The following is a 26367-nucleotide window of genomic DNA, read 5'->3' as shown; positions in this document are numbered from 1 at the left end:
AAGGCTCCGTAACGCTGTACTATATGCAGTGTGTTTCAACTGCGTTTGCAGCCAGTGATTTGTGGTCATGTTTGCGTTTTCCATAGGAAGTAAATTCCTCTCTCATTCAAAAATGTTTTTAGCTGATGGACTTTCATTTCCACAAAATTCAGAGATGAATGTTCTATCTTCAGAATTTACGATTGGAGTTGTAGAAATCAGTGTTACGTGAAACAAAAGCCGAGTCAGAGGTATGCTTTGTACATGTACTTTGCAATTGTGATACATACAATGTACCTGCATGATACATTTAGTAGCCCCAGACTCATAGCTCTTGTGTGTATGTAAGCTGTTTGTGCTGCCCTGGTGAGTGAGATGCAACCTAGACCTGGTTCAACTTCGCCACCAAGCTATGCTAATATGCATCTGACACAGGGCTGGCCGGGAGGCACTTGCATATTGGCAGTGCCCCAATTTGTGTGACATGGCCACATGTTTGTGTCTGTTTGCGGTGAATAAAATGTATACATGGTCATAATATTTCAGCATGTTGTATTGTGAAATTGGGAAACATTTGCCAGAATGTTTTATTGTGAGGGATCATTTCAAGGACATGTATGTGACAGTCTTTTTGCCGCCAGCAGAATGGAGTTTTTAGCCAAACTGCAAAGTTTATGTGCTATGGTACTCTGGTCATGTTTACAATATCTGATGGAACATAAATTTTGCAGGATACATATATGTATATATACATATGTGTAGCACCCATCAGATGGTGTTGTCTAATAATCTGGATGATAGGAATGAACATCAAGCAATTCAGTACAGTACATGTATGTCTTCATAATTACTGCTTCCAACAGTGTTTCGTTCACTGTTGGAAGCTATTTCACAAGATAGTGCCCATAAAGTTGGCTGTGCGGGTAGACATAATATATGAGTAAACCTTACAATTTATTTCATTAATTGCTTAAAATAAACCTAAGGATACTTGTCCTCTTGCATCCTCCAAGAAACACAATGCACACATGTTCACACAAACACTCATACATACACACACACACACACACACACACACAATTGAAAAATACCCATTGCCATACATCAGTAAAGACAGTACAGTATGCATGTACCATGGTGGACCTGCACAAACACACACACACACACACAAATAACCAAAAGAAAAAAAATCCAAAATCCCAAAATCCAGTAGTGCATACAAGCAACTTACAATTTAAATATGACTTGTGTGCTTTAAAAGACGAAACACTCTTACATGTAGGTCAGCATCACCAAAAACAACAGGAGTCTAAATTTGACCATACACCTGAGGAAAATATATGGCAACAATACATTGTATGTCATAAAACGTCATCTGTATGGCCCGCACACAAGGGAACCATCAAAATGTGACTTTTGACCATATGAAAGGGGGAACACTGGGAGGAGCATTACCAGGTACAGGGGAATCTTGTTACAACAAGATTGGATACTTGTTACAACAAGATTGGATACAACGAGAATCCGCTTATAATGAGATAAATCGTCCGCTCACAAATTAAACTTTGCTTTGTTAGCCTATGGGGATTTGAAGTTCTGTGGTTATTAAAATATAATTTTCAGGCCTGATAACAAAGTGGAAAAAGGATGAATTTGTGCGGATATAACAACTTTTTTTTTTTTTTTTTTACTGAACTAAACAGTGGGTAAATCATGCACTGTTTTAAAACCAGAAAAAGGTTCACTCTCTGTGTAATTGCGTGCAAGCAGAGACTAACATCTGTCAGTGCCAAACAGAACGCAATCAAGGAGCAGGGAGCACGCACCGCAAGTTCATAAAGTCTCTTTCCAAGGGCCATAATAGAAGAGCATTGGAATATTCAGAAGGTACATGTATAGCCTTTGCAAAAGAATAGGCCTAAATGTTGTCACAAATGCTACAATTTCAATTGGTGTTCTTTAATGGCTTAAACAAGAAAAAATTGGTGCACATGTATTTATGTATCCGAAATGTTAAGTTAACCTTTCCAAAAATACGTAAGCGGCGAATGTTTGTGAATGTAGCGAATTGCAGGTTTCGGCAAAAATTTTTTTAAATGTTCAAAATTTCTTTGCGATAATAAAAACTGGTTGCAACAATGAAAACTGTTTCCGAGTTTGATTGCAACTGTTACCATACCCTGATGAAATGTAAAATCTTCTATTATTCGCTTCTTTCGCAAACATAAGGTGCTCATTTAGATACCCCATTTACGCATCTTTGATTACGAGAGAAATATTGAATTACATGTCAAAACTAAAATACGATGAGGCCGTGTGCTAAAATTTAAATTAACTCAACTCTATAACTAATCTAAATACTATTTCAGTTGATTTTGCAATCAACAGTTACTGGGTACTAGTTTCTGTTTTCTTGAACAGCATGCATCCGTCAATTTCGGTGGGTAAAACATTCACGCAAAGCACGCATTCAACCTGATGCATCGCAACAAGCTGGAAGCACAATTGCACTCTGGCAGTAAAAGTCATCTAGGTATTAATAAATCACATGTTTCGTGCATCGCACTGTGCAGTAATAGCGAGAGAAAAATAGGATGTCTGGCATGGTTTCCGTGAAGGAAATAAAAAAATAGTTATACATGTATTAGTATATTTATTAATATTTATATGAGTATAAATTTTGGTGTAAACTTTCACCATAATACACATGATTTATATCAATAATTTGTCATAGAATGAAAGGTTAAAGGGTGTGTACAGTTCTGGTTGAGGTGATGATTTAGCTTTTAACATTTTGCGAGATATTCAGAAACCACTCTTTGAGATGTCAAAGAGCATGCAATTCTAAAACCCCGGTCACACAGCACTTTACGGCTTAATCACGGCCAAAACACGTTAAAAAATGTTCTCCCATGAAGTAGACGATGTTGTTCGCGTTGATGTCGAGTTTACACGTAAGACGAGCTACGGTCGATTTATAGACGTGGCAGGACACGGGGGAAAAATCGGAACAGCGTTGGACGCAGTAAAAATTTTTGAACTGCTCAAAATTTTATTCCGCGGACAACCAAGGGCGGCACACGTGGTAAAGACGTGCAACACACGTGAAACACACGTGATAATCCGTGTTCCGGCAGTGTTTAAAACTTGGGGAGAAGCGGTAAAGACGCGAAAGTATAGTGGTCTGTCACGGGCAGAGCACGGTCATCTGACGCGTGTTACGCGTTGGTATCACAGGAAATAGCATGTGTTCAGCGGCTTATCGCTGACAAATGGATTTTCCCGCGTACACACACGTGGCTGGACGTGGTTAGCCTTGCTTAGGCAGTGCTTTAGCAGTGGAACAGCCGCCAACGGCCATACCCCATACAAAGCACGGCCAAACCAAAATTGACCAAAAAATTACCACTTACAACAACGTCCACCAGATTTTCATAACTTTTTGTACGTGATTTGGACGTGGAATGCTGTGTGACTGGGGCTTAAGGGGTATCAATAGTTTATTTGATGAAAATCGGTTTTGAAATGGTTAAGATATCCAAAAACAAGGTGAAACAAAGAGATCCTAATAAAAGGCGTGGCCTGTCGCCTTTTATTATTATCACTTTTTTTTATATCTCATCCATTTGAAAACCAATTTTCATCAAATAAACATTGAATCCTTCTTAAAATTACATGCTCTTTCATATTTCATATAAAGAGGTTTCTCATTATCTCACTTAGGAATGTTCAAAACATGAATCCCCACCTCAACCACTACTGTACAGTCCCTTTAAATTCGGACTTTAGTCACAGCTTTCATTCATGGGAGTTATGCTAAACGCAGTGATGATAGCGTGATGACCCTCCCTAAAACATTTGGTAACAAGCATCGAGAAAAAAAATATGTATATTTTATACCGGTAACTGTAATCGCGAGAATGCTCTTGCATTTTCCAGTCGCATTTCCTGTTTTTCTGTTCGATCATCAACATGACGTCATATTATACAGTGCATGTAACCCAATTTTAACATAGCATGTTTGTATAAAGTGTACTATCCACAAGGCAGATACGAGAATCCAGATTTTACGAGAAAAATCACCCGGAACAAATGATCTTATTATAACGGGATCTAAATTTCACCATGATGCAGGTCCATTGGAAAAAGCAACAAAAAGAAATGTGGATGGCAGAAAACACACATGGTGGCAACCTTTGACCAAATAGAAGGTGAAACATCAGGAGCGGCAAAATCAAAACTATTACAGTGTACAGGTACATGATTTGAAGATGATTCACCTCTGCACAAAATTGGAACAAAATCTGTCAAATGTGGGCAGTACAGTGCATACAAGGAGAACCTTAAAAAAAAATCAACAATTTTGTGTGTAAAGATGGTACATGCAAGGGCACTACCACCAGAAGGTGTAGGCCATCAGATTTTTTAATGATGCACTTCCATAATACACCTAAGGATGAAATCCGTCACAGAACATAGCCAGTACAAATTTGATGCCGATACTAGTCCATGTTCTGGGGGATAATATACCTTTAGACTGCATTAGAAAAACATTTATGACAAACTTGGACATTAACAAATTTGCTGTACAAACTTGCATACAATGCAATTGTACATATTGTATTACCCCAAAGCATACACTGTGATATGAAGGTCTTGTCATTTCAAAACACACAATTCCTACACAAAATACAGTATGAGAATTACTGCATAAGTTGCTACCTTAATTACACAATACCGAGTTGCACAGAAGTAGAGGGACGCAATATGTTCTGTACACATTTTATTTCACAACATGTTACTGTACATTATTTTACAAACTGCAGAACTTCAACACACATACTTTACTTGCAGTTAAAAATTTACAGGTGTCCAAAGATTCTCCCCGACTCTGATTTACATTTGCAGAATTTCAGAGTTCTAAATCTGATGTTTCTGCAACTCACTTTTGCTTTCATGTGACTGACACTGGTGACCAGGCGTGTTCAACACATTTTACAATGGATCGGGTTACTCTTAATTTAAAAGAATAAAATGACCGATGTGAAACATACACAGGCAAACTCTACATCCATGTTTATGGACATGCAAATGAATGTACAAGTGTGGTGACTATTCTGTGTTTGTAGGCCTATGCACAGATGTTTACTTGTGAGTCTGGAGTGAATTTTATTGTAGTACAAGTGTACATGCAGTGTATACTACTAGTAGACCAATTCGGCCTGGCAGCAAAATCCGCCATTACTGCAGTGTCCCATGCGCGCACGCGTATGGCGAATGCACGATATATATATACAAAGTGTATATATATACGAAATTGTGTACCGGCTCGCACCGGCCACAATATATATTATGCATTCAGCATACGCTTGCGCAACTGGGACACTGCAGATAATGGCAGGTGTTATGCAGGTCGGATCAGTCTACATTGTATGTATACCGGTATACAACTGTACATGTAGCCTTCCAAAACACATATATGGGATATATACGAGACTTTGGCATCTGCTCTGGCCATCCTGCTTCCCCTGGGCAGTAAATCTATCAGTTATTTTTGGTGGTCGGGTTGCGGCCTTGCAGGTCATCCTGGGGGAGGCCCAAACAGTTTGTTGAAATTACTGCGATACATCACAGTTGATACCCAAAAGTCAGCAGGGACTACATATTTCTATCTGTTTCTGTGACTGTATATTATTATTATTTTTTTTTTTATGTATTCAATTTTGTTCTGTTTTCCCTTGTTCTGTTTCCAGTATATTCATAACCATTTTGTACATGCGTGTTATCTATTCTTCCGAAGGATTTTTGTAATTGTCATTTTTGTTACCTACAGTGATGACTCTTAAACATAGAAGAACTTTTTGAATGGGAACATAGAATTGTGTGAAATCAAAAAAAAAAATGATTTACTAGGAATAAGTTAAAGTTGATTTTTAAAAGGCCCTTTTGCAAGAAAACTCTTTATACATCACTCATACAGTTAGATCAACACAGACGGAAGTTTGATTTTCTTGCCTTGTAGCTTTACTGACTCTCAGCAGCACATGGCCTTCCAAGAAAACAATAATGAGTGTACATGTACGCGCAATATTCAGTCTTTATGTATACAGGTTCATTCAAAGCTGCAACTGCCTGCAAGCATTAATGATTGGCTAATATGCTATCATTGGCCTGCGCATGCCGGCAAGTCTGGAGACTTGCGTTCAAGTAAATGTGTTGTGTGCTTTGCGAGTGACTGATTACATTTTGCAGCATAGTTCGATAAACAGTGCAAATTTAATGATTATTCTTTAAAATTGTCCTCAGATATTGATCAAATTTACAATAGGCAATAATTCGACTTAGGACTTAGACAACTTGACTTGTAGTGAGGAATAACTCACATATGCCTATGAACAAAAATTGGAACTTTCTAGTTTCATCAACTTGGCCAATTATTTGACATGTGCGCAGTCAACTTTATATATGGAGCTGACTGTAGTAGTAACTTTTGCCTTCTTTTGACCGCAAGCTTTAAAACATACATAAGAGTGGGTACATGTAAGTGCATCATGTAGCTCCATAACTCTTCCTGATAAGCAAGCTCCTCAAAGTCTAATGCTCATGACTAACGCTCTGCATTGCTCCAGACATTTTCTTGGGGAAACCTGTGAGGGGGGTTGTCTTTCAGCAGCGTATTAAAGAGGTCAGTTGCGTGCGCTCACGCAGTAATCATGTTTGCATACTCTACCTAACTAGTAAACATTGGCCAAAAAGTTGTGACATGACAGGTACCTTCTACATTCTCATTCAATAATGAATATTTGATATCGATTGCTTATTACTACCCACTAATACCTACAATCTGTGACAGCACATTATTATATATATCATGAAATGAAATGCATTGTAAAAAGGACAACCTTTAATGTCAAATAGAGTGTTCTTTTGTGGTTGTCAGCAACTACCCAAAGTCTTTGTTGAAAAAATCAGGTATCATTGGTGGCAAGCATAGGATCTACGAAGCTCTTTCATCTTCCTTCACATGACAAGTACATAGAAATGGGACCAGGACAATAATCCTTAAAGGGGCATTCCACACGAATTAAATAATTTCACATCATGTAGTACATAAATTGACAATGCTATGTAGGACCCTACAGATTCATGGAATTTTTGCATAAATCAATACTCTGAAAAACCCTAAACATAATACCCTGCACAAGGATGATGTAGTATAGTAGATTTTATAGTACTTTGACCCAATCTGAATTTTTAAATTTCTCTGTTACGGTACCAGTAACTTGTGGATTCTCCCATTTGACAGGTCACATGCAATTCTGTTAATTGCCTACGTGTCCTTTAAGTATAACATTTTCCTTGATGTCATTGAAATTTTTTTTGGAAAAAAAAAATTCTGCATGGCACAATCTTGGACAAAGAAATTAAGAATTCAGGGGAAAAGTTTGTAGCTCTACTACTGAGACGATCAGAAGTATGACTACATTCTGAGGTCCTTCTGAGTGCAGTATTTAAGACCACAATATATCTGTGAGGGCAATTCGTTTTCAAGGCAGACAAATGAGAAGGCATCATGTCAAAAATTTTAAGACGTAATCCATAACAGTAAGTGTTTGCGGGATACACAATAGCTATGGACTATCTCAAAGTTCTCCAGGTGAAGTAATATTTTTGTAAAATTTAAAGTTGTAAAATATGCAACCTCTTCTTTTAGTTGATCACATATATCTGTGTGCTTCAGGACTTTTTTCTTCTCCATGACACAGCTTGTTACAGCATACTGCTATAACGTTGCTTGATCGTGAACCCACTAAATTGTAAACTTATGGATACAGGTACAATTGTGTCCTGAGAGTACATCCCATAACCACAAACATGGCTACATAGGTCTGGTGTTGAATGTTGTCCGTCTGGCAACAAAATGCAATTGCTACAATTTTTTTTCCTACTCGACTGCATGCGAAAAAAATTCATGGCTTCCACAGCTTCAGCAGTCCATCCTCACTGTAGGTTGCAATCAAGTTGTTGTGTGGGTGAAGCACTATCCCGATCACATCCTTTTCATGGACCTGCAGGAGACAAATGTGGTCAAGAACAACTTTCATAGATTGTTTGGAATACTTTACTGGATAATACCGGTAACTATGTTTTCTAAAATAAGACCTGCACATTAGGATTAAGAGGGGGTGGGGGATGCAATTAATGCAAAACATACAGCGTGGAATCCCGTTACGGCAAAGTTCTCAGGCCACCTGTTTTCTTTTGTTACATTAAAATTTCACTATAACCGAACAAATAAAGTACATAAAGATATACTAGTATGGCTGATAAATTTTGGGCCTGAATTTTTACTTTATTGTAACCAGAATTTTGTTATAAACGTGTTCTTTATAATGGGGAATGCACTGTAAATTATACATATAACAAATTTTGTGCACATATAAAGTCAATGTCTACAGAATATCACTCTGACAGGATGATTTGGAACTGAGATTCAAAAGGTTCATTTTAGTGGGTCTCTCAAGTAGCAAGATCATGATCGCACAATGGACGAGGTTCCATAACATCACCTTCATTGACACTCGCCCGCCTACGCGTGCGCCTGAGGGGCAATATCAATAACACGATGCTGCAGACGATATGTATGCACTGTAATTTGCACAAATTACCAGTACACTACAGTCTGACTCCTGTGTATATCTGTTGCGATCTGCATGATATTCTCGTCATTCTGGCCTGCTGTTTAGTTCTAATTTTCAATGTAGAGAATTGATAAATAATTTCCAACACCATTTTAATTGGCACCATTGGCATACTTCCAGGAAGTATTGATATTGTTGTTTACTGTCATATTGTCCCCCAGAACAACTTGTTCTACGCGAGCAATCGTGGTTTATGCTGCCTACATAATCTGACGCTGATTGAAGTTAGCCATTGAATATTGTGCTACGTAAATGGCTTAACCCTAACTTACCTGGGGGGGCATAATGGCCCCCCCCCCCCCCCCCGACACTTCGCGCGACATCTCCACAACGCGAAAACGCATCCACATGGCGATTCATGACAATTTCCCTTGAAGCCTTGCACAACTTTTAAGACCCAAATTGGCGACGTCCGGGTACACGGTTTCGAAGTTAAGCAACATTATGTAAGTGCATGTCAGACTGAAAATTGCTCAAAAACGTGATTTTGTGTGCAAAACCAATGCAAATCAGGTTTCTATCTGAAATTCAAAATTGTATCATTATTTCTACTTTTAGTGATTAAAAACAATTAATTTCATGTTTCCTGTGATAGGAATAGTGTTGCCAATGATTCTCATTGAAAAAACAATAAAAAACAAAAAGTAAAAAACAAGGAAATACATAAGAAATTATAAAAACAATAAAATACATAAGAAATTAAAATTTACCAATACCTAAATTGAATCAGAATTCACCAAAGAGTCCTCAAGCAAAAAATGTTGATGTTTGGGGGCTTTATTTAATGATTTTCAGCCAAATTCTAATTTTATGCATGAATTAACATAATTAATTCATATAAAATAAAATAAAGCTTTTTATTGAAATTTAACAACACAGCCCTATAGATTGCGTCATGAGTGACGTGTGTGCCCATTTTTGTAACAAACGTGCGAATTGCGGCTGAGATCATAAGGGGGGCCATCATGGCCCCCCCCCCCCCCCCCCCCTCCCCCCTCTATCACTTCTGATTCTAGAGAAGAACACTTTTTTGAGATTCCAGCCCCCCTGGGTGGGGCATGGTGCCCATTTTAACAAATTGAGATCCTAACCCCCTAGGGATGCTACTTTTCAAGTTTGGTGAACATCCATCATGAGGTTTTCAAGAAGAAGATGAAAATGCACAATTTAGGTACCCATTAGGACCCCTCCCCACCCCCTCCCCTGGGTGCCAAGGGGGGCACCCCTGATTCCACCAAGAACAAACTTGAAACTACAGTCATCAATGTACTAACTCATAGTATTAACTTAGTTCTATCACTTCTGGTGTTAGAGAAGAAGATTTTTAAAGATTCCTTAATTTTGGGGGGTTGACGTTGACGTTGACGTCGATATGACTTTTTTGCCATCAACACAGACTCCCCATCTATTTGTGCAGCCATGAGCAACACAACTGTTTACCATTATACTTGAAACTATCAAAATATGGACAGCAAGTCAATATCTAGCACAACTGCTTTGCTGCTTTGCAAGATCTGGTGTTAGCGACCATGCAGCTAGCTACAATCTATAAATAAATCTAGCGAGCAGTACTCGTACCAGGTAGCTGCCTGCCTGGCCTGATAAATTGCTTGTGATGGGGCATGGGACATAACGTAAATCAGCCAATTTCTGAGGGATTCTACTCACAGTGAGGGTTCGCTCAAGTTTGCCAGTTGAGGTTGAAAAGCAGTAGAGCACCAGATCCTCCCCCACGCAGTAGATCCACTCACCCCTTGGGGAAAGGCAGCAACAAGTGAAGTCTCCACCCTCACGCTTACCAGAGCTGAAGCTCCTTACAATCTGGCAGTTAGAGTTGGCATACATCATTAAAAAAATTGAGCAGGCATAGAGTCATATGGGAGAAACACTACAATTTAACATGATTAACTAAATTCTACTTATCAAAGTAAAACTGTGGCATCACAATATAGAAAAAAAATTGTTGACTGCTGCTGACTAAGCTGTATGATGGTGTTCAAATGCATGCTAAAATACTCCATTATGCATATGTTTTGAGAGTTATGCTGTTTAACATGTATCACCACGCTAATAAACTATTTACAAAATGGGTTTGTAAAACAATTTTGACTATGGAAAAAAAAAAGATCACTCACAAATTTCACTTTTTATAAGTATTTATCTGTTATTTTCAACCTCAATCTTACGAAGCTTCATATTTACACATTACAACAAAAAGAAACTCTGGTAGTATTTAAGACCATGCAGCTCAGATTGTAAAAACCTGAAACACTGTCAAAAATATCGTTTAATTTCTCTCACAATGTTTAATTTCCTTTTCAAGTAAAGGCTTGTCTAAAGCCAGACATGGCTGCTGGTGCAAGTGTTGAACATGAAACAAAAAAGAATTATCACTGAATATGGTAAATGCCCCTAACAACATCTGAGGGAGTTAGTTCAATCCACAAGATTTTCTATGCTTTTTATAGAAAAGAAAGTTGTTCCCATGGCAGCAGATTGTTCAAGATGTGTTTTACTAATTCAAAAATTGTATTGGTCACATTTACTAAATTTTAGGTCAAATACTCAAAAACTTAAAGGGACTGTACAGTACTGGCTGAGGTGGGGATTTATGTTTTGAACATTCCTAAGTGAGATAATGAGAAACCTCTTATGAAATACGAAAGAGCATGTAATTTTAAGAAGGATTCAACGTTTATTTGATGAAAATTGGTTTTCAAACGGCCGAGATATCCAAAAAAGTGATAATAATAAAAGGCGACAGGCCACGCCTTTTATTAGGATCTCTTTGTTTCACCTTGTTTTGGATATCTCAGCCATTTCAAAACCGATTTTCATCAAATAAACTCTTGATACCCCTTAGAATTGTATACTCTTTGACATCTCATAGAGCGGTTTCTGAATATCTCGCAAAACGTTAAAAGCTAAATCCTCACCTCAACCAGAACTGTACACACTCTTTATGTTTATTAAGTCTTTAAGTTTATCACTCTTAAGTTTATAGAATTCACAACATTTTTGTATGATCTTCATACAAAAATGCTGTTACCATAGCAACACATTGTTCATCATGGACAAAACATGAAGTTTGCAAATCTACATACTGCGGCAGTCGCGTATGGCAAGTGCTAAAAAACTAAAAGAGACGGCTCAATCCACAATATTTTGTGTTTTAAAGATTTAAGATAGAATGTAAAAACTGGCCCCAAATTTGGTACCCCTGGATCTGCAATGAAGAAATTTGAAACTACAGTCACTAATGAGCATGTGTGTTTGTGTGTATGTGTGTTTGGGGGGGGGGGGGGGTGGTGTGGTACCCATTTGAATAAATTGGTGAAAATTTGTCATGGGGTTTTCACAAAGAACTGAAAATATAACAACAGATGGCAAACGACACATATCGGATGCTGGATGATCAATAATCATAATAAATAAGAAAAGACCTGCGGTTCTTGTGCTCACCTGACTATCGTAAGTTCATCTTCCACACACTCTTACAGACAACTACCTGGGAACATTGCAAACTTAGGGGCGAGGGCAGCTGTGAGGGCTTCCATGGGGGCGTGGTGTCTATTTGCATGTTATTACATGTATATGTGCACAACTGGTTACACATTACATTGAACATACAAAAATGTATGTGCCGAATTTCAACTGAAATGCTTTAAAACTGAGCAAGTAGTTGGATCCACAACATTGTGTACATTTTTTATTAAAATTTGCCATTACCATGGTAACGCATTATACCATACTGGCAAAGAGGTGTCTTACATACAACAGCAGTTATACATGCCAAATTTTAGGTCTATTGCTCAAAAAACTAGAAAAGCACTCTGAGAACGCAGACCTCCGCCAAGCATGCAAATCATTTTCACCACTGATCTTGTTCTTCCGTAGAGATATCAGTGATTTCCACCTACTTACTGTTATATAGCATTGTGTGCTGAAAGTTGCCAGATTTCCCAATATAGAAGCCTTTGTTACGTCATAAACACTCAGCTGTACGGCGCGCCTCACCCCAGCAGAAACTAGAGCACGCACTTTAGTGCGCGCAGGCAAACCTCAAATACGCGCAGCCTGAACTCCCAAGTTCATTGACCCTACCTACCAAAATGTCAAAAATCCTTCATAAAGTCCCCAAAAATTCTCAGATCACTACCAAAAGTTAATCGTTTGGTACTTGTGTCATTCTCAACCTTTCCTGCAAGTTTCATCCCAATCCGTTAACTACTTTTTGAGTTATTTTGCACACGGACAAACTAACTAACTAACTAACGAACTAACGAACAAACCAACGGTAACGAAAACATAACCCCCTCCCTTGGCGGAGGTAATGAGTGAGTAGTTCAAGCCACATGATTTTGCAACGTACAAACTGACCGCCCAACCGACTGCCTGCCCGCCCAACTGACAGACTGACAGAGCGGTCAACAGACCACCCAGCCACCAGACCTCAAGAGTGATTCCCATATACCGACAAACACACTATTTCTTATAACACAGACTATTTCTGGTTTTAAACAATATTCTTTTGGGGGGTTCTGGGGCCCTTGTTTTAAGTACTCTAAATGTCCATATTTTCGCACAATTAATTTTTTGTGCTGAGCGGCTCAAAAACATATTTGCAGGTTCTCGAATTTGTGCTGCACGATTCACAACCCATTCAAAATGTGCAGAAAAAATTGTGAAGATATTTTCACAGGTTTTAGAATTCGCAATAGCAAAAAGTAGTACAAAAATTTGTTATACGATTTGTCACCCTAGTGATTATGTACTGGATTTGGTGACAAATTTCACCATGTGTTTTCAAGAAGAAGAAAATGTGTTAGTCCCCTCCCCCACCCGCCCTCAGCCACCCCCGGAACTGCCATGAACAAACGAGAAACTTAAAACTGCAGTTACCAGTCTCCTTACTCACAGAACTAACTTACATATAATTGTAGCTTATCATTTCTGGTTCTAATAAAAAAGATTTGTTAAGATTCCTTAATATGGGGGCTTTGTCTCTTACTTCCTGTTCCCCCCCCCCCCCCCCCCCCCCCCCCCCCCCAACTCATCCCTACGATCTGCCACAAATTCAAAACTACAGTCTCTGGTTCTACAGAAGAAGATAATAAGGATTCCTTCATCTGGGAGGATTTGGGGACCCCGCGGGGGGATGGTGCCCAAATGAACAAATCGAGATCCTTTCCCCCTAGGAATACTATCTATCAAATTTGGTGAAAAAAACGTCATGGGCGTTTTGAAGAAGATGATGAAAATGTACCATTTAGGCCCCAAGGGGGGCACCATCAATGTATTTACAGTAGTACTGTATTTTTAATATTTATTATTTATAATTAATAGTATTTTTAATGATTCCTTCTTTTTTTTTCAGGGGGGGGGGGGGGGGGTGGGGGTTTGTGGGCTCCATGGAGGCCCCCCAGGTTGGGCATGGTGCTCATTTGAACAAATTAAGATTCTGTCCTCCTCGGGATGCTACTTGCCAAGATTAGTGAAATCTGTCATGGGGTTTTCAAGAAGACAATAAGCTACCTGCTAAGTTTGGTCAAAATTCATCATGAGGTTTTCAAGAAGAAGATGAACATGTACAATTCAGGCCCCATTACAACTGCAGTGTACAAAGTGGTAGGACTTCTCTCCATCCCCTCTCCTGGGTCCCAAGGGGGGGGGGGGGGGGTACCCCTGCTTCCACCAATCCCATGAATAAACTACAGTCATCAATGTACTACTAGTAACTCACAGTGTTATCTAAGCCCTATCACTTCTGGTTCGAGAAGATTTTTAAAGATTCCTTAATTTTAGGGGGTTTGGGTCCCCCTGCGGGCCCTCCAGGTGGGCCATGGTGCCCATTTGAACAAATTGAGATCCTATCCCCCTAGGGATGCTACCTACCAAGTTTGGTGAAAATCAGACATGGGGACATCAAAGTGAAGATGAAAATGTACAATTTAGGCCCCATTAGGACCCCTCCCCATCTCCCTCCCCTGGGTCCCAAGGGGGGGCACCCCTGATTCCCTCATGAACAAATAAAAATGTAAATAAGTTTATGCATAACGCTTGTCACAAGCCAGATGTTGCACGCAGGACGAGTGATCGCAATAATGTAAAACATGATATATTCGCGGCATGAATTTTTCGCGAATTGGAGCCGACAGCCTTTTTCGTGGCATGAAATTTTCGCGAAGTGCTACTGGTGTTCAATGCATATACTGTAAACGAGGACTTTCGCGTGCATTTTAATTTCGCGAATCTTGGCGCTCGCGAAATTCGCGAAATTAAAGTGCACGCGAAAATTCCTCGTTTTACAGTAGTCCACTCGAGTTTTCGGCTCAGGTGAGCTAAAATCTCATAGTACCCCTGAATGCTTGCAACTACAATGCAGAACTACAATGCAGAATTCATTGACAAACATTCTCATTACAGGTTGGCTTTTGTTACCTGCCCTTGCATGTTCATAATAACCACAGTGTTGCTACGGTTACAGACGACAAACTGCTCTGAATTCTTTGGGTTTGGCAAGACACAGTTGACAGTGATGTCGGAAGCAGATGACCCTCCCAAGGACTTGAAGGTATTCATACATTCCGTTGTCTTGATATTCCAAACCTGTCATGGAAGAAAAGAAAAAACTAAGGTAATTGCCAAGTGATATCTCGCCTACATATCGCAGTTTGTGATGTCTTTTTTCATGTAAGTTCATTGACCTTTGATCTTGTTCAACCTAACCAATATTCAACCTTGACCAGCATCTTTAGGTGATGTTTTGCCTGTGGTGTGAGTTTTGTGGTTATAGCTCAAAGCAATGGACATTTATTACGAGCACACAATATACATTGGTTATCAGGAAAGTTCATTGACATTTTCAACTTTGACCCTTTCAGAATTCACCAATATTCGAACGTGACCTGCATCTTTAGGTGATGTACCTATGGTGTGAATTTGGTAGCCACAGCTAAGAAGTGTGGAAAGTTATTGAGACTTTATCAAAATACTATGAGTATAGAGCTTATCAGGTAAAGTTCATTGACCCTTTGACCTTGTCAGAATTCACCAATATTTGTATTTGACTGGCATCTTTAGGTGATGTACTTGAAGTGTGAAGTTTGTGGTTGTAGCTCAAAGCTGTGGAAATCTAATGAGAGTAGACCACAATACTTTGTGTGCAGTGCTTATCAGTTACAGTTTATCGACCATTTGACCTTTAAACTTGTCAAACTTCAATACTTAAACTTGACAGGCATCTTTAAGTTAAGTACCTGTGGTGTGAGTTTTGTGGTCATAGCTGAAAGCCATAGAAAGTTACAGAAATGCACCAATTTGTTGACAACACCATCACAGCTAACAACAATGAAAAAGTGATGGACAACCCGAAAACATAATGCCTCCAGCACCCTTCGGGCGGAGGCATAAAAATCAGCCGGAACCACCAATCTCTTTATAACGTGATTTCCTGTAGCTCTTGACAGCAGCACTGAGTACACATATCCAGCCAGCAATTAACTGCTATGTGTTGAAAGATGATGTTAAGGATTAATTCTCAGATTAACTCTCAGAAAAGTCAAAGTTGAAAGAAATTTAACAAACTGATGTTGACAGCTGCACCTGTGTTTATCAGAACCCTTTTCATTTGAATTCAACCTTCTTATTTTTTTATTTGCCTGACATGTCTGTTAGGATAGATGGGCAATAATTTAGAATCAGAATTAACCCATACCCACTGATCGTGTAATGCTTTCTAAAGGCTGTTGCTGCCAGAGGCTATTTCACACACATTCACTAAACTGTGCCGTCTCAAAATCAAGGTAATGTCACCGACACTTATGAAAAGAAAACTATGGAAAACTATTATCTCAATTGAAAGAGGAAGTAATGGCCTTTCATATACACTTTCAGATGTAAATCAGCTTCATGTCATGAATTATGTGACGTCATATGATTTTAGTAATTTTGTATCATTTACATATTTATGAATAATCACATCGCTTATTCAAAAGAAATCAATAATGAAAAATATTCATAGCCCTTGTACAGAAAAAAACAACATCAATTTTGAAATCTTCATAATGTAAGCTTTCCGATGGTATATAACTCATAGGGTATAATGCCTACAAATACAGTCAACCTCGCCTAAGTCGAATCTATTAGGACCGGCGAAAACACTTCGACTTACGCGAAATTCGACTTCCGCGGAAGTCGAATTTTTCTTCGACTAGTATTTCCAGACGAATTTTCATAATGCAGTGTCTTATTATGTCTTTAGTGGCCGTGAAATTACAGTAGACGGTAGTATTATGTTGTAATTAGTATTTTTGTTTTGTTTACATTTTAAAAAAGAATCCTGGAGCTCAATTATTGGACTGTGAAAATTGAAATGCGTTGCACGTAATTTCTGCAAAAGATCGCGAAACCGAACGCGGGAGTTCGGGCGCCGTTATTTGTTTGGGGATGTTTTTACTTCGGTAAGAATTTGAATTAGATATATGTAATTTTTTTTTTTCAATGAACTTTTCCGCACAATGCGTCATGATCTGGTCGTGATTTGTTTTTGAAAATGTCTTTACTGTCTCGACATAGCGCTTGACCTTCGCCAGACGTGCGCGATGTTCGCAAAATCTTCGTGAAACCTCGAACAGACCCCGAAGCTTCTTCGGAGAATGTCTCGCGCATGTTTCGCGATGTTCTCCATTAAATTTTTATAATGCAGTGTCTTTTTATGTCTTTATTGGCAGTTGAAATACAGTAGACGGTAGCAATACGCATAGTATTTAGTGTTTTTTGTTTTGAGTTTTACAAAATCGAGAAACTTAGTTATTGGACTGTAATAATCGAAACGTGTTTCATGTACGTCAAAGGGATCATTCGACATTTATTTTAGCATCTTCCGTAGCTGAATGTTATTGCTATTTATTTTCGAACGTAAAAGCAAACACCCGGCATTTATTTTATCATCGTACGGAGTTGAATACTATTGTTATTCATTTCCGAACGTCAAAGCAAACATCAAACGTTAATTTCCGCTGCACCATCGAACGCATCATTTCGAAATTTAAAAGCAAACTTCTGACAGTTATTTTAGCATCGTATGGAGCAGAATATAACTGTTATTCACTTCCGAATGTTAAAGCAATCATCTGACATTTATTTCAGCATCTTCCGGAGCCGAATGTAATTGCTATTTACTTTCGAAAGTAAAAACAAGCATCCGACATCTATTCTATTTAATCATGGTACAAATACGGAGTTAAATATTATTGTTATTCATCTCCGGACGTATAGGTGACCATTCGACATTCATTTTAGCATCTTCCGGAGCTGAATGTTATTGCTATTTATTTTCGAACGTAAAAGCAAACATCCGGCATTTATCTTATCATCGTACGGAGTTGAATACTATTGTTATTCATTTCCGAACGTCAAAGCAAATATCAAATGTTAATTTTACCAACGAACGCAGCTAAATGTTACTGTTATTCATTTCAAAATTTGAAAGCAAATATCCGACAGTTATTATAGCATCGTATGGAGCAGAATATTACTGCTATTCATTTCCGAACGTAAAAGCAATCATCTGACATTTATTTCAGCGCCTTCTGGAGCCGAAAGTTATTGCTATATTTACTTTCGAAATTAAAAACAAGCATCCGACATTTATTAAATCATAGTACAAATACGGAGTTGAATATTATTGTTATTCATCTCCGAACGTCAAAGTGACCATTCGACATTTACTTTAGCATCTTCCTGAGCTGAATGTTATTGTTATTTACTTTCGAACGTAAAAGCAAACATCCGGCATTAATTTCATCATTGTACGGACTTGAATATTATTATTATTCATTTCCGAACGTCAAAGCAAACATTCGACATTCATTTCAGCATCTTCCGGAGCCGATTGTTATCCTTATTCATTTCCAAACGCAAAATCGAATATCTGACATTAATTTCAGCACTGTACGGAGCTTAATCTTACCGTTATTCATTTCCATAAGTATGAGCAAAGATCCGACATTCGTTTTAGTATTATACGGAGTCGAATATTGCCGTTATTCATTTCCAAAATTAAAAGCAAACATCAGACATTTATTTTAGCAGCTTACGGAGCCGATTGTTACCGCTGTTCATTTCCAAAAGTAATGGCAAACATCCGACTTTTTTCGCGGGCCACCAAAATCTTCATTTCTGAAATTTTGGTGGCCCCAGGCCACCAGTAATGTTGAGCCCTGTATATACACTGTAGGCCTGTTTGAAAACGCATTATTTTTTTTAATAGAAAAAGTCCTAAAATACACTTTAGATAACTCCCAATGCACGCGGAAATTATGTTTGAAACTTAAGATAATGTGTGGGGGAACCTGGGGGGGGGGGGGAGATGCTTGTGAATTGTGGGGTAGCACTCACGGTCTGCTCACACATACGCAACGGAGAAATGAAAGGGAAAGAAAGGTACAATACAGGAAAGAGAAAATAAATTCAAGACAGTTATCAATCTCCTTGAAAAAATTCTCCAATGATTAATGAAAAATTTGCGTGGTTGCAGCATTTTCGTTTACGTAACTGGCTGTATTTTAGCAAAAGTATACACGTGACATTTACACATAGGCCTACATCATGGGAACTTGACATAAACTGCGCAAGAATGCATGTTTTTGTTTTGTTTTGTTTTTTGCTTCATTTTCGGAACACATTCGGATAAAAAACTTCCGAATGTTTGATTTTGCCATTCGTGTCCTTCGCAAAAATTGTTCGCGTGCTCCGCAAAGTCTCACTGAGTTGCAGATGTTTGCGAGCGTGACGAATAGGCACCTACTAGGGAATTTCACAATTCTTCAACGGTTGCAATCAAATTCGTAAACAACTGCAGTCAAACTCGCACACTGTTTTTATCGTCGGAAGCGGTTTTTGTTGTCCCAAAGATGCTCGCAAACAGAGATTGGTGGCTTGTACCGGATTGTGAGGACCTTTTCTTCTTCCTTTTTCTCCCCAAACCTTGCTGCGCTGCCCGCACATGGATCGCCTCTACCCTGGTACATGTGATTTATGTTCTTCTCAGCTGGACATCAAGGATACAATGGATATTAGGGTTAACTTGTATTCGACCCTTGGGTGTATTTTATTACAAAAGTAGTGTTTTTTTCCTTCGTTTATTTATCGAAGAATGAAAGAATGCTTCACTTCATGTTTGAATGACGTAAGGGAAAAAAAAACTTTGACTTGTGCGATAAAAATTACATGTATTTACACAAATCTGGACTCGAAATTATCTTCGACATAGGCGAAATTCGACTTGTAAAACTTCGACTTGTGCAAGATTATTTTAAAGAAATAAGTAAAGAGAAAATCAGGACTTTTCTGGAGCTTCGACTTGGCCAAGTTTTCGACTTGTGCGAGGCGAGGTTGACTGTATGAAGAAATATTGAATAATAACTCAAAGATTTGCGCTATGCGGGCTACTCTGGTCTATAAACTCATAGACACTATGGATGGGACAACAGTAAAGTGGGCCTATATGTATGCGTACAGCAGTGTTTGATCTCACATAGATGTAGACCTATTCCGTCAGCAGCCTGCTGTAAACCTTCAAAGCGAATCCAAATCCAAATGAAAATATCAGTAACAGGAAGTGATGCAAAGGACTGTGGGATATCAGGTCAGAGTTCACAGGCTATAATAGGGTATATAAATGACGTCATCATCCGAGCCATTCGCAGCGTTTGCGCAAACTACGGGATATCACGTAGATTAGCTGATATGGGTTAAATGTGTGTAATAAAATGACAGAGAATATCTGAAGTGAGCCATGACTGGGATAACAAAGACTGAGGGTGAAATTTAATCTAGCTCAAGAGGACATGCTTGCACCTTGATCGTTCCATCTGATGATGCACTGATCACCATGTGACCATCTGGTGCAAACACAGCTTCATTAACAAATGATGTGTGACCTCTGAACTCTTTGAGAGTCTTTCCAGACTTTAACCCATGTATCCTGGATGGGAATAGACAAAAGACAAACTCTTCATGATCATTTCAATGATACACATGTGTCTCTTTCATGGAATTGATATCGTAAACATGGCTCCTTCATATATGAGATTATGTAATTATCAAATGGTGATTGTGTTTGACTTGAGTATACTGTAAAAGAAGAAGAGTTCACGTGCATTCAATAACTTTGTGAATTACATGAGTCAAGATTTGCACAATCAAAATACACATGAAAGTTCTTCTACACTATATGCATTGAAAGCCAGTGGCAATTTGCAAAAATTTTGTGCTGTGAAAAAGACCATCAGCTCCAATTTGCAAAAAATGTAATGCCACAAAAATATCTTTCTTTGCAGTATTGAATCCTGAAGTTGACCAAAACAATGTTTACAATAAAGTTTTCATAAAACCTTCACAAAGGATGACATTTAGTTTTATCCACACATTTTTCTGTTCTTGTACTTTTACATTTGCTGGAGTGATGTATGCCACTAGATGAGAAGGCATTTTACATAAAAAGGCAAATATTGCATGCATTGTGCTTTGACAGAGGTACCACTGATTAATATTTAAGTTCTTCGCATGTCAAAAGAGTTTCAGAATTATTTTTTTTTAGTCAGCTTCCATGTATTTTTAAGTCTTTTCAGTATATCGTTCATAAGCAAACTGTATCTTTACCTTAACGTCTGGTCAAAGGAAGCACTAAGAATCTGAGTTCCATCCTTGGAGAACTTTACAGATGTGACACCCTTGCTGTGGGCATTCTCAAATCTCCTCAGACACTGGCCTGTTTGCACCCTCCACACCTGTCCACACAACAGAAGGAAAACAAAGTTATATCCTGAAATACATGGATATATCATCTTATCATCTGTAGTCTGCAGCTCTTCATTACTGTGGACTGCAGATATTTTCTTGAACGAAAGCCATTATAATACAGTATTCATCGCATAATCGGGACAGGTTGGGAGTAGCAAACACGGCCCCTTTAAGCGAGGTGCCCGATTTCGCGATGAGTACTCACCATACACTAACGGCATACGACATGTACATGTAGTGCAAACCGGGTTCGATTCTTCTGTCAAACACGCGTGTACACGTAATCAATGTCAGCTCATAGTCTAGATTCATAAAACGTTACGTATTCGCACATACATTGAACCCTTCTCATCTTTCACGCTCTCCCTCCCACTCTCTCCCCCATTTCACTGAATACGTAACTGTTCATAGCCCTCATTTCAATCACGTAACTTTTGCCCAGTCACAACTGAGGAAGATTGTGACGTACACACAGATCACAGTGTACAGCTAGCTGTATTGAAAGTTGAAACCAAAGACAGTAGATAACAAGATACGAAGGCGCGCGATAACAATGGACTTTGCCCTCAGAGTGTATGACTGAGATTAAACAACGCACACAGCCTGGGCTGTATGAGCGAGGCATGTTTTTTCTTGGATGTGAGTCGAGTAGGAATTGCAAGCGAGCACATGGCTTTGCTTTAAATGTAGGGGAGAAAAATGTTCGCGAAGGCATGTGCTTTGCAATGGCATGGGTATGGATACTTATACACGGCGCTTTCGTGGCTATGCATGTACATGTACTGGATGGACGGAGGTCAAAACACACCAATCCGAAGCTTGCTTTGTAAGTTTGTTGTAAACGACAACTGATACGGAATCTTTGAAATATTGTTGTGGTATTTTGGTCGATTTTTTGTGTAAAATATTAACAAAATCAAAGATCGCTTGAAGAAAAATTGTCCCGTTTATCAGAGGTCCCCGCCCGATAATCCAGTGAAAATAACGTGCGTTGGAAATGTTTCTGGGAAGCGTATATCATTTAAGCGAGGATCCCGATTATCAGATGCCCGATTATGCGATGAATACTGTACCAGCACTTTCTAAAACATTGGTTCCTGGCAGATTGAATAATTATCTAGCATCACCTGATCACTGGGGAAAGAAAAATCATATCATAGAAATAATTAGTGTGGAAGCAAAGAACAATAAATCAAACAAATAAACAATAGAAGTCAATTATTTTTTTTAATCCAGTCGCATGCCCATCATTATCATAATCAGGTTTTGTTACCTTGATTTTGCCATCCTGTCCACCAGTAGCTAGCATCTCGCTATCTCTGCTGAAACACATACACAGCACTGCATCATCCATAAGCATGAAGCTCTCCTGTAGTAGTGAAAAACAAAGACAAGTGTGTATGCACATACCCTGTATTACGCATTCAGAACATCTGCAGACCAGGAGAGAGAATTGATGGACAGCATTAATTCAGTTCTTTTATGTTTTGTTTGTTGCTTGTTTGCCAACTGGATCTAGCTTTGAACCTGGTTTAACCCACGAGGATGAGTCTATTCTGCTATAACACACATTTCTCATAGGCACTTACGATTACTGGCTTGTGTTACATAAGAAAGTGGAGTAGTACACGGATGCACCAGGAACCAAAAGTAGTACTGTAAAAGTGGATATTTTCGTGTGACTAATTATTTGTGCGAAGAATTTTGTGTGTTTTTAATTCCGCAGAATCAAGACATCAACTACTGGAACATATGACAAGCAAAAATATTCGCATGCTTTTATTTTCGCGCTAGTTTCTGGTTGCGCGAAATGCGTGAAAATTTCAAAACCGCGAAAATTTCCACTTTTGCAGTACTGGGAGCACAGAGTAGGGAGCACTTTCTAGCATATGCATTGAATGCATTATATGGAACAGTATGCATAGTGTACGTATGTATATATATGCTTGGCATGATAGATGAGATGATCGGATGCTGGATTAATGGCATCGGTCAAGAAGAGCACAAATATATCAGAAAGATAAAAAGCCGGAAAATGGGAAATGCATTTTGAATGACAAAAATCAGAATTCCACAAAAATCAGGTTTCACATCTCTGTGACTACTACCGATGATCATTCATTTCAATGAACATATTTACTGATCGATGTTTTCATGGTTTCGCATGTGCCCTGATGGGCAGCGAATGAATTCAACGGACTGCATATAAATGGGCACAATCAGTTGCTAGCGGTCGGGCCTGTATGCTGGCTGTACGCTACATGCAAATGAATGAGGTGATCACAGGTACCTGCGCACAGTGGGCCAGATTGAGCTCAAAGTGCCCCAAAATTACATTAAATGGTTTCTTTTGCCATGTCATTTGGGGGTAATTTGGGCGCAGAATTGATTGAACATAATTTCAAACTCATATGAAGTCACTGTGATGCTTATCTTTTATTGGCTACCAACAAATCTGTCTCTAAATGACAAATTAAGCAATGCCCAATTCATAGTCTGTAAATGCATTTTTTAAAGGTTGATGTGAAAAAACTTGATTCACGTTTCTCACATTCAATGACACTGGAAAATGTACTGCCAATGAATAAAAGACGTTCAATGAACATTCGGTGTTTCGTCAAGGGAATAGAATTTATTATATTACACCCATCCAGCAAAACAATATCATTGTCCATGTAAATTGCCGAGAATAATAATTTTAAGATGTACGCATTACTAATGGGCAAATATCTTCACTCTATTCTTAGCAGTACATGTATAATGCGTGATACAAAACCAATCTTCTATATCATTCTTATTGATCCACTTCATAACATTATACTACAATATCAATTACGAGCGCAACACTCTAAAGACCTTTTTAACATAGGTTTTCCCATCCATTTTCGCACTTTTGTCATTCAATTTCAAAGATTTATTATGCAATTTTGACCCGAGAAGCACGTGGAAAGCAAATCCTAACTTCAATTTCGTCAATTGTCATTGTAATTCGTTATTTGTCAAACATTTTCGAAGACATAGCATTCAGAATCGTCGATTGTCATTCAAATTCGTCCCTTCCGCTGACGGATCGCAGAATGTGAAGATCAAATTCGTCTTTGTTCACACAATTTCATGAATTTTTCATTCAAATTAGTCAGATGCTGTCGATTCTTTATTTTGATGGTGAACCAACTTTAAGCCGACATACTTTTACTTTCTCTCTTAAATTGTATCATTACACATTATTCCCTCACCATTTTCTTAGACAATACACACGAAAAACATGACTGCCAACCAAAATTGATTGAAGGATAAACGTCAGTCGAAAGTCATATCCCAGGACAGTATGTCAGTGTCACATTTTTAACTTTAACTCGCAATGTTCAGGTTTTCGCATCATAATGCATGAAGCAAACTTTAAATTTTGTACCCTGGAAAGCAGCAAATATAATTATGTTATCCATTCTTTGATATTAAACAGGCGACAATTCTACACTTAAATTTTGTCTTTAAATCATGTTTGCCTAGAAATCGTTTGTCAGTGTTTTCGTTTGCGAGACAGTACGTCTGTTTGTATCAATGTGTACTCGGATTGCTTGTGTGTGTGTCTGTATCTGTGGTCTGTGTGTGTGTGTGGGGGGGGGGGGGGGGAGGCACTTGTATGTATGTTAACTCCTGAATGTAAAATGGGAACGGTTACAGAAAAAAAAATCCATGAATGACTGGAAAATCACACCGGATAGAGATATGAGACGAATATGAATGAAAATTTAACGAAAATGATTGACAAAAGATGAAATCGATCCTGCTGTTTTGAGTGCTGCGAGTGAGACTGACGAATTTGAACTGTAAATGACGAAAATGTATGCCAAATGACTAAATTGAATGGACTTTATTTGAAAATGAACGACGAAAGACGAATTCGAAAGTAAGATTGGCCTATTCCCGACATCCTGCGACGAAATTGAAGTGAAAATTTGTGAAATTGAATGAAAAAAGTTTGAAAATGAATGGAAAAACCCATACTACTGGAATGAAAACAGATTAGGAAGACTGTAATAAGGAATAAGAAAGGTCAATGATTCAGCAACTAGAAAAGAGTCCCCATTGTATGAAAGGTCTCATGAAAAGGATATATAAAAAGATTTATTAATGACAAATGTTTTGGAATCACTACCATTTGAAATTATACTCCTGTTCCACAGAGAATTTTTCTCATCAGTCACTCATCAGAAGCAACTTTTTTTTTTTTTTTTTGCTTCCTGCAACCCACTGAAGTGTATCAGATGACAGTCTGATAAATCCGACTTGTGTTGGTCACCAAGTTATCATTTCAGTGTCAGACATGTCAGGCATGATCCAATGAGGCAAGATTGTCTGATGAGGATCACGCAAGCAATGTCTGACACTGAGCTTACAGTCAACCAGCACAAGTCGGACTCATCAGACTGCGATCTGATCCACTTCTGCGGGTGGCCAGATGCAACACAAAGTTTGCTTCCGAGAGTGACCGATGAGAATAAATCTCAGTAAAATGGGGGTATTACGTTTCAGCTGAATATGTGAAGAGTAAGATCGAGGTTCTTATGTATTCATACAATACATGTATGTATTGAAGAGGGAATTATAGCTTGTAGTTATACTAAGGAGGTACAGGGTGAGAGATAACTCCTTGGCTATGTAGAATACATTTTCACCATTGGAAGAGGGGTCTTTCAGGAGCCAAAACTAGCCATATTGAATCTTGTTAATTTCTAATTCAGTATTAATCATGTTTATGGGTATTTAACATGTTAGGAAAAAAAAAATCATGCGCGCCCTCATGATGACAGCGAATTCTTTAGCGGCTCTGAGTGGTCCAAAATAGATGTATTGTGTCACGGAAAATCAGCTCTAA

General features: G+C 38.5%; 1 protein-coding gene across 1 annotated transcript in view; it reads right to left on the bottom strand.

Moving 5' to 3' along the window:
* Positions 1–3898: 3898 nt before the first annotated feature.
* LOC139736119 (WD40 repeat-containing protein SMU1) overlaps positions 3899–26367 on the bottom strand; it is a 56705-nt gene continuing 34236 nt past the window's right edge. Inside the window, exons 6-11 of the mRNA XM_071646851.1 lie at positions 22762–22857; positions 21348–21475; positions 20544–20670; positions 15123–15290; positions 10350–10502; positions 3899–8048 (exon numbers count right to left, since the gene is read on the bottom strand). Of these exons, the coding sequence (XP_071502952.1) occupies positions 7950–8048; positions 10350–10502; positions 15123–15290; positions 20544–20670; positions 21348–21475; positions 22762–22857 (771 nt within the window). The 3' untranslated portion in view covers positions 3899–7949. The remainder of the gene's footprint in view (positions 8049–10349; positions 10503–15122; positions 15291–20543; positions 20671–21347; positions 21476–22761; positions 22858–26367) is intronic.

The sequence above is a fragment of the Diadema antillarum genome, unplaced genomic scaffold (genome assembly GCF_040938485.1).
Source record: "Diadema antillarum isolate AM-2024a unplaced genomic scaffold, OU_Dant_1.0 seq00000622_RagTag, whole genome shotgun sequence".
Classification (NCBI taxonomy): domain Eukaryota; kingdom Metazoa; phylum Echinodermata; class Echinoidea; order Diadematoida; family Diadematidae; genus Diadema; species Diadema antillarum.
This window is presented reverse-complemented; position numbering and strand designations above follow the sequence as displayed.